The following is a 9508-nucleotide window of genomic DNA, read 5'->3' as shown; positions in this document are numbered from 1 at the left end:
CAAATTTCAATTCAGTATCGGGACAGAAAAGTTTCCTCAGGAATAGAAAAATAAACATATTCTGTACTATTTTAGAATATGGCTTAGTACAACAACATTCCATATTTTTCATCATTTCTGTCAATTAAAAGGTTCTTAATTTATTTTTGTTTTTTTATTTTTTGTGTTCTTTGTGACAGAATAATGGTAAGGAATTAAGTAAAGTTAGCTTTCAATATCCCACTTTATGCTTCTTAACGTTTACAATATAGCATCAATTTAAGCATCACATACAAAATAGCACCAATACAGTCTTAACATTTACAAAATAATACGAATTTAAGCTTAACGGTTTATAAAATATATATAATTTAAGTTAAACGTCATAATTAAATTAATCATATTATATTCTTTCCCTATTAACTTTATATGTGACGTTTAATTTAATAGGAAATGAATATAATATGGTTAATTTAATTGTGACATTTAGCTTAAATTGGATATATTTTGTAAACGTTAAGCTTAAATTCGTATTATTTTGTAAACGTTAAGCCTATATTGGTGCTATTTTATACGTGAGGCCTAAATTGATGCTATATTGTAAACGTTAAGTCTAAATTGATATTATGTTGTAAACGTTAAGCCTATATTAGTGCTATTTTAAACGTTGAGTCTAAATTGATATTCTCCAAAAACCTTAGGCCTATTTCGGTACCTTATCCTAAGTTAATTTTATGACATTTTAATATTTAATTAAATTTTAAAAAAGGCTTAAATTATTTAACAAAAAAATGTGAAAGGTTCACCTGGCTATTGCTGTACTCGCCTTCACGAGATTCTAGCTAGTTGGCGGGAAAATTTTCTCCCATTTTCTTTTTCTTTTCCTCGTAAAATATCATCTATCTCAGACTTCCAGTTCCCAATCCGTACGATATTAGGGTTTCGATTGCCTAATTACCGCAAAAACCTCCGTCTCTCTGTTACACTGCAAATTTCTCCCGCCGATCTTCCACCAGGTAATCCTAAATTTCTCCTATTCTTCCTTCTGTTGAGTTGTAAGTGCATCCATATGAGTTGAAATGCTTTTTTTCAATCTGTAATTGAAGTTTTTGAATAACTGGAAGGTATATGTACATATTTTATGTCTCATCTACTTCCGTTTTGATCAGGTTTTTCTTTTAAGGTTCTTATGTGACTTTTGTGTAGTCTTAATGGTGTCTTCATGGGCCTTTATTTGGGGGTCTCTCTATTTGAGAAGTAGTTCATTGATTCGCGGATTAAGTTGCAATTTTTTTTATTAGAAGTTCTGTTTTAATTTTCTTCAGTTAGTAATTTGCAATTGGATCTCAATTTCGGTTTTAGGTGCTCTTAAATGTCATTACCATTATAAAGCATGTTTTGTGCTCGCTAAAATGCGTGTTTTTCGCCCAGAAATATGATGAATGCTTTATGTTGAAGAAATGGCTAAAGACGGAAGTCCACAAATTATTAGAAGAACAACTCGTTCTTCTGTGTCCACTGCTGCTACAGACGAGAAAGTTGACAAAGTAAAGAGATCCGATTGCAAATTACTAGCTGAAGAAAATGACGGAAGTCCACAAATTATTAGAAGAACAACTCGTTCTTCTGTGTCCACTGCTGCTACAGACGAGAAAGTTGACAAAGTAAAGAGAAGTGACACCAACATTTCCACCATTAATGACCTTATAATTGGAGGGAAACACCTTAGCATTCATGATCTTTTATCTAGTTTTCCTGCTAGAGAGGTTCAGGTTTATGACCTACTGCGTCTTTTGGGTCCCCTGAATTCCCCCATGCTTCCTACATTTATCTATGGAGGTGCTTCCACTGGAAAAACTAGTGTAATTCTCCAGATTTTTAAGTATCTTAATCGCCCTTTTGTTTATGCAAGCTGTAGGACGTGTTATAGTCCTCGCATCTTGTTTGAGTCCATTTTAAATCAGTTGTTGCTTCATAGAAAGAATGCACTTAATGGGTATTCAAGTTCAAAACGCTGCGAGAAGCCATCAGATTTTATGAATCTACTTTGTGAAGCTTTGATGAGTATCATCAATGATCTCAAAGGGGCTTCAGCTAAGTTGAGCTCAAAAAAGTTGACTGGACTTCCCAATGGCAATATGCTGTATTTGATATTTGATAATGTGGAGCTCATCCGGAATTGGGATAAAAGTTCAATTATGCTGCCTTTCATGTTTAATCTTTATGATACGTTGAAGATGCCTGAGGTAGGGCTTATATATATTAGCAATAGTTCGCCTGATACATATTACTCTAATATGGGATATATAGAACCTATTCCTGTTTATTTTCCTGAATACACAGAAGATGATCTTCGCAAAATTCTCATCAGAAATCAAGCAAATCAAAAGCTCTACTCTTCCTTTCTTGAGTAAGAAAGTGATTTGCCTATTGTTTGCTTTCCAATTTGATCTTTGTCATAAATTAGCTTATCACTGAATATTCTTTTGCTCTTCTCAACAGTGTTGTGCTCCGGCCCTTTTGTAGAGTTACCAGACGGGTGGATGAGTTATCTACTGCTTTTTCGTCATTGTATAAAAAATATTGTGAACCTTTAAGTGATTTGGCACAAATACCCACTGAAGAGATGAAGAGAAGATTGTTCAGTCATATTCAGCCACACATTTTCCCTTCGTTAAATGAGATATTCTTGGTTCCCTCTCGGCATTCTCTTGAAGTGGAATCTAACAAGGAAACAATGCCTAAGCACAACACGAGAAAGTTAGAAGGCGGTGGAGAGTTTGCAGAGGTAGATTTCCATATGTCTACTTCTGCAAAGTATCTTCTTATTTCAGCATTTCTAGCTTCAAGAAACCCAGCTACTCTCGATGCATCCCTTTTTGATTCAACTGGGGGTTCAGATAGCCGCAAACGTAAGAGGAAGTAAGTTTTATTAGTAATCTGGTCGTCAGCCGACCACTTGTTATGTGAATCCAACAGTTCTTTTAAATTATAAAACTTGATTCATTAGGGATCTTCAAACCATGATTTTAGTCTTGTAGGGTGTGTTAGCAGGAAAAGCTTATTTTCTATCATTCAGTCAGGCATAATGTAATGCAAATTTCAATCCAGTATCGGGACAGAAAAGTTTCCTCAGAAATAGAAAAATAAACATATTCTGTACTATTTTAGAATGTGGCTTAGTACAACAACATTCCATATTTTTCATCATTTCTGTCAATTAAAAGGTGCTTAATTTATTTTTGTTTTTTATTTTTTGTGTTCTTTGTGACAGAATAATGGTAAGGAATTAAGTAAAGTTCTCTTTCAATATCCCACTTTATGCTTCTTATTGAGCCTTGTCTTGACTGTATCAGAAGTTTAGAACTTTTTTTTTTTGTGTGTGTTGCTATAGAGGAGCTTATAATGGTTACTTAAGCTAATGCGTAGCAATGACTATAACGTATAGGTATCCAGTTGTTACTGTAAATCTAGAAAAGGTAGCATATTAATTCACATTGTGGTATTTATCTTGCAAACACCAGAAAATTTCATGTTTTGTTAAACTTCTCAGGGCTTCTGAAACATCAAGGCAGCTGAAGGAAGCTGCAGAACAGGAATTGATTATGAAAGGACCTGGAACTTTCCCACTGGAGAGGTTAATAGCTATATTTCAGTGTATATCATCTATATCAGACAGTTCATTTGATGGAGATGAAGATGAAAATGATGTAACTGAAGGTGCAGATAATGCTCTCATGTCTGATGTTTTGTTGCAACTATCTAGTCTTTGTAATGCTAAGTTTATCATCAAAGGAGGAAGTTGCCCCTTGGAGGTTTCAACTCGGTACCGATCTACAATTTCTGAAGATCTGGCTTTGAAGGTAACCTTTTTAGCATCCCCAATTGCATTTAAAAGCCATTGTCTTTCCCCACCTTTTTTCCTTATTGTTATAGTTCATAATAGGTTGTAAGTACAAAGGTGTTTATATTATCTAAGGAAAAGGTGCAAATTCAGTCCTATGACTATTGGAGGAGAATAAATTTAGACTTTACATATAAAATTGTGCAACATTAGCACTAACATTTTGCAGATTGAATAATTTCATACTCCATTAACGACAAATCTAATGGAAAGTCATTTCCTGTTAATTTCGTTCGATGTCTGCATCACCTAAGCTCAACTAGCGTCCATGTGAAACTAAATGTTAGTGCTAATATTGTACAAGTTTATATGTAGAATCTAAATCTATTCTCCTCTAATAGCTATAGCTATGTTTGTACCTTATGTGGTGTAGATATGAACCAAATTAACAGGAAATAGACTTTTGGAGTCTTAAATCACTCTTATCTGCAAAATGTTGGTACCAACATTACTCGGTTTTATAGGTGGAATTGAGATCTATCTTCCCCAAATAATCCTAAGGCTAAATTTATACCTTTTATCACTTATCTAAACGTTGACAAGGGGTGTACTAATTATCCAAATGCGTTCAATATGTGTTGTAGGTTGCACGGAGTCTAAGGTTTCCTCTGCCAAATTACTTGTACAGAAGATAATCTCTGATGTGATGTTGATCATTTCCCAAAGATCTTCATGGGAAAGTTTGAGAGGTAATGAGGTTTTATTGCATATATTATTTCACTCATCTGAAGTTTTGGTGGACCGTATGTTGTCTTGTGTCCACTTGAATGAAACCAGTGGTATTGTTTGGATCCACGGTCAATACTTGGACAGGATCAGTTTAGAAATGCTAATTTAGTTAAGTAAAATTTTCTTAATTCTAGCAACTTAAGCATTGCAATCTTTTTCTTATATCCTAACTCTCACGACATCTTCCCATTGGTTTTTAACATTGGGGTAAATTACACCCATGGCTCTTCAATTCTGACCTTATTTTCTTTCTGGCTTCCTAATTTCAAAATTACACATAAAACCCCTGAACTTTGCCCTTTTACTAGTGTAAAAAGTTCCTTATGAAAGTGAACAATCTCAAAATGACCGTTGACAACCTCAAAATGATAAAATCCAAGAATTAAAGTTGTTTATGACCACATTGCCCCCATAGAACCACATTTTCGATTTCTCAAATCAGCATTTTTAGAGTTTTCTCTCTCTAAATAGTCCAATTCTATTTCCTAACCAAACAACACCTAAATGACCTCAAAATAAAAAAGTCTAAGAATCAAAGTTACTTAGAATAACATTCTATCGGTTCTATAATCGAGGGTTACCTGCTGTTGGAGTAATAAAAATTAAGGGATTTTATGTCAGTAAAGAGCAAAGTTTAGAGCTTTTTATATCCGGTTTTGAAGTTTCAGGATGCCATATAGAAAGGCCAAAGTTGAGTAGTATCAATTTCTGAGTTACCTCTTAAGCTGAGTATACTGTTTCAGTGTTTTTTTTTCGTTGCTATCATCTCAGTCAAGTATATTCTATTTCCTTACCCCAATTTTTTTGCCTTCTGATAAAGATTGAGACAAGGTTAAACGTATATGTGAATTTCTTGAGAAGTTTGAAGTGATTATTGATATTTTTTCAGGAACTAATTACCCTAGTTCAAACTTATTTCTTTCTAAACTTTGACACAAAAAAGTATTGGATGATGCTACTTTACAACAACAACAAGAAAGCCTTAGTCCCGAAATGATTCGGGGTCGGCTAACATGAACCATCATATAAAACCGTGAAATCAAGTCGTGTCAGCGACACAAATTCTCTCCCTCCACTCTTTCCTATCCACTACCATATTTTCCTCAATCCCCAATATACTCATATCACTCTCGATCACCCTCCTCCAAGTTTGCTTAGGTCTTCCCCTACCCCTCACCACTACATCCGTTTGCCACTCTTCAGTCCTTCTAACCGGTGCATCAAGCGCTCTTCGTCTTACATGGCCAAACCACCTTAGTCGGTTTTCCCTCATTTTATTCTCAATAGATGTAACCCCTACTTTTGTCCTAATTATTTCATTACTCACCCGATCCTTTCTCGTATGACCACACATCCATCTCAACATACGCATCTCCGCCACCGACATCTTATGAGTGTGACAGTGTTTCACTGCCCAACACTCCGTACCATATAACAGTGCTGGTCTGATTGCCGTACGGTAGAATTTTCCCTTCAATCTATTTGGCATGCCGGGGTCACAAAGGAAACCCGTAGCACTCTTCCACTTCGCCCAACCTGATTTAATCCTATGAGCAACATCTCCATCTACTTCTCCATCCGTTTGGATAATGGATCCTAAATACCGAAAGCAATCTGATGCCTGAACAACTCTCCCATCTAGGGTGATTGTCCATGCCTCCTTACTCCTATCGCCGCTAAACTTACACTCCAAATATTCTGTCTTAAAGCCTCTAAGTTTGTCTCCATAGTTCCAACTTCCTCTCCACGCCTTCTTTCGTCTCATCAACCAACACAATATTATCTGCAAACAACATGCACCATGGTATACCATCTTGAAGTGAACTCGTTAGTTCATCCATAACGATGGCAAAAAGAAATGGGCTTAGTGCAGAACCTTGATGCACTCCAATCGTAATAGGGAACTCTTCAGTGGAAATAATTTTATGATAGGAATGACTTTGAGGATGATGACTAAGTTGAATAAATATTATGGTGATTGCAATTTGTTAATCTTACTTGCTTGTGTTTTGGATCCTAGAAACAAAATGAAGTTCATTGAGTTTACTTTTAGTGAGATATACTCTATAGTGCAAAAAATTTGGAGAAACAATCTCAAAATGAAAGTCAATCATGATTTTCTAAACCTATAGGATTTGGGAAAGGGAAATCCGGAGGAAGGGCACAATTTGAAGATATGATGAGGATGGTCGACACTTTTTCGGTAAAAAACCCGAGTTGAATGTTATTGATAAGAAATAGTTATTCATAGTGATGAAAAAGATTCTCCATTTGATATCTTGACTTGGTGGAGAGCGAGCGTAGTTTGAATTTTCGTATTTTGTCAAAGATTACTTGTGATATTCTATCAATTCCAATCACAACCTAGACTTCATAATCAACTTTTAGTGCTGCTGGTGGAATTATTGATCCTCATCGTGCGTTTTTGGGCATCTATAGAGTTGAGATGTTGATGTGTGGTGGTGATTAGTATAAAGTCTTTTATAGTTTGAAAAAGAAAAATGTATTTATTTTATCGAATTTAAAGTTTATATTGTATTTTACTTGAGTTATTAAACTATTAATTTTGTTTTACGTAGGATGTTGGAGAAATTCATATGATTGAATATCCTATTTGATCTTACAACTACTCGACTATTTGGTAAATTTAAATGTTATTTATGAGTAGTCAATTTTAAATGTTATGTGTACTATTATAGATTTCTTGCTTGTCAACAAAGTTTAGAATTTTTAAATCTTTGAAGGATTGAGGTTAATTGTTTTTCTTTTGTGTGATTGAAACAGAACAAAACGTGGCAGCCAACAAAACATTTTTTGGGTGATGGCGGGAGAAACTTGAGATTTTAGCAAAGTTTAGTATTTTGAAATCATGAATTAAAACATTTTTTCTATGTATTAAATATCTAAACTATATATTATTTCATTTGTTATCAGGTGAATTTGTTCGGGAACACAATAAACATATTATTTGCGAACAACTTGTTTATTTGTTCACAAGCTTTGTCCGTGCAAGCAAAATTCACAAACTAAATTAACGAGTTATTCACGAGTAAAGTCCATGAACAAAATTAGTGAGTCTCATGAGCAACTTACAATCAAGTAATTAATAGAACCTGATCATGATCATGATTTTGAGCTTGGCTTGAGCTTGTTAACTTTTTGTTGAGTCGAGCATGAGCAAGCTAAAGCTTGACTTGATGCGATTACAACCCTAGTTATTATATATAAATGGTATTACGAATACAAAACCTCATTTTACTTTTGGAACTTATAAAATCAAAGTTTGTTCATGAGTTTTCTAATAGAGTATGTTTATGAACTTGTTCACGAATCGATAACTGAGCCTACTTGCGAGCTTTTGAGATGAGTCTTGTTATGTCCAAACTCAGCTTGTTTATGTATCGAGTTTTAAAATCATGATCAAACTCATTCCATTTATAAATCAAGGCTAATATGGTTGAAATTTTATCGAGCCACTTCTACTCATTAACAACCCTGTTAGGAAGAGTTAGATTTAATAAAAAGAAGAAGAAAAAAAGTTCATAAACTAAATGTACCAAAATTATAATAGGGATAAAATCTAAATTTGCCTTTAATATTTTTTGAAAAGTGCAGATTTACCTAATGTGCGAAATAGTACAATTTTACTTATAATATTTCCAAATAAGATCATTTTACCTTTATCTAATAGAAAATTTAAACAATCTAGTCCAGTGTTATTTTACTAAATATAAAATTGTTTCAATTTATCGGGAGACTTATTTGAAAGATCCGATGTGGCAGTCGAATAACTATCAAATCATTCTGTTTAAAACTGTTTCAATTGATGTTGTTGGGCAACATCAAGATATTTCGTAAGTTAGAAATAAATTTATACAGGATAAACTAATTTACTTTGTGTAAATTCCATGTTTAAATTTGAGCTTGTCCACAAATTTGGTTATAGGAAACTTCCTCCCCTTTGCCACCCTATTAAGGACACATACAAATAACTTATGAAACAGCTAGGAAGTTCAATTTCGTTTTCAATCGTTCACCTAATTAACTTTCAAAATTAATTTTCATAAGATAGGAACATTTCAAAGTATTAAACATTTGCCAACTGAAAATTGCAGAGGAATTGTAATAACTAAAGATGTTACTATCTTTGGCTAGTTGTTCATCTTACTGATCCTAGAAACTAATAAAGTTTTTGTGTCCTTTTCTATCTTTTCAACCACATTTACATGAAATCCATCCTTAGAGTTATTGGTATTGCAAGAGACATAAAATAGAAAGATCATCATGTCCCTAACAAGTTCCTTTCCATGATCATGCAATAATAAAAGACTTAGCGTTTTCTTTTGCTTTTTGTTGTTTGATGATGACCCTAAGATTAAGATGCTACTATTCAATTTCCTACCAACCTTCCCACCTATATTACCCACCCAATTCCATCTTCCTCACATTCATTAGGATTTAGACTAAATAAGCACCACAAGGGCCAAATTTGACTCTAACGTTTTTTGAAAAGTGTAGATTTGACTCTAACGTATGAAACGGTATAAATTTAGTGTTAACGTTTTCAACCAAGGTCGATTTTGTCATATCTAATAGAAAATTTGAATAAAGTAGTTTGACAGTTATTTGATTGTCATATCAGACATTCTAAACAAATTTGTCGATAAACTGAAGCAGTTTCGTAACTTTTCGTTAGTTATTTGTAACTATATTAGTAACATAGTAAATGTATTAGATACTTTGATAAAAAAAGGGTAAATTCAAAAAAAAAACCCTGTGGTTTGATGTTGTTCTAAAAAAAACTCTTGTGGTTTGTTATTACAAAAAAATGACTGTGTTTTACGCCGTTACAAGAATTACAAAATTGGAGAAAACGCCGTTTAACTTAGTGACGTG

General features: G+C 33.7%; 1 protein-coding gene across 2 annotated transcripts; it reads left to right on the top strand.

Moving 5' to 3' along the window:
- The first annotated feature begins 839 nt into the window (after positions 1-839).
- On the top strand, positions 840-7545 carry LOC136217003 (origin of replication complex subunit 5). 2 transcript variants are annotated; one of them, XM_066003561.1, is made up of 7 exons: positions 840-995; positions 1411-2389; positions 2482-2901; positions 3533-3842; positions 4468-4572; positions 7192-7253; positions 7397-7545. In XM_066003561.1, the coding sequence occupies exons 2-5, from the start codon at positions 1422-1424 to the stop codon at positions 4516-4518; spliced, it is 1749 nt and encodes a 582-aa protein (XP_065859633.1). In that variant the 5' UTR covers positions 840-995; positions 1411-1421; the 3' UTR covers positions 4519-4572; positions 7192-7253; positions 7397-7545. The 2 variants fall into 2 exon arrangements, with proteins under 2 accessions (XP_065859633.1, XP_065859634.1); XM_066003562.1 differs by lacking the exon at positions 7192-7253.
- The last annotated feature ends 1963 nt before the right edge of the window (positions 7546-9508 follow it).

This window comes from Euphorbia lathyris, chromosome 2, assembly GCF_963576675.1.
Source record: "Euphorbia lathyris chromosome 2, ddEupLath1.1, whole genome shotgun sequence".
Taxonomy (NCBI): domain Eukaryota; kingdom Viridiplantae; phylum Streptophyta; class Magnoliopsida; order Malpighiales; family Euphorbiaceae; genus Euphorbia; species Euphorbia lathyris.
This window is presented reverse-complemented; position numbering and strand designations above follow the sequence as displayed.

What these genes read in the sequence shown, in the direction of transcription:
- LOC136217003 (XM_066003562.1), top strand. Translation starts at nt 1,422, where the DNA reads ATGCTTTATGTTGAAGAAATGGCTAAAGACGGAAGTCCACAAATTATT. An exon ending in AGCCGCAAACGTAAGAGGAA is followed by an intron (nt 2,902 to 3,532) that starts GTAAGTTTTATT and finishes TAAACTTCTCAG; the next exon opens with GGCTTCTGAAACATCAAGGC. An exon ending in CTGAAGATCTGGCTTTGAAG is followed by an intron (nt 3,843 to 4,467) that starts GTAACCTTTTTA and finishes TATGTGTTGTAG; the next exon opens with GTTGCACGGAGTCTAAGGTT.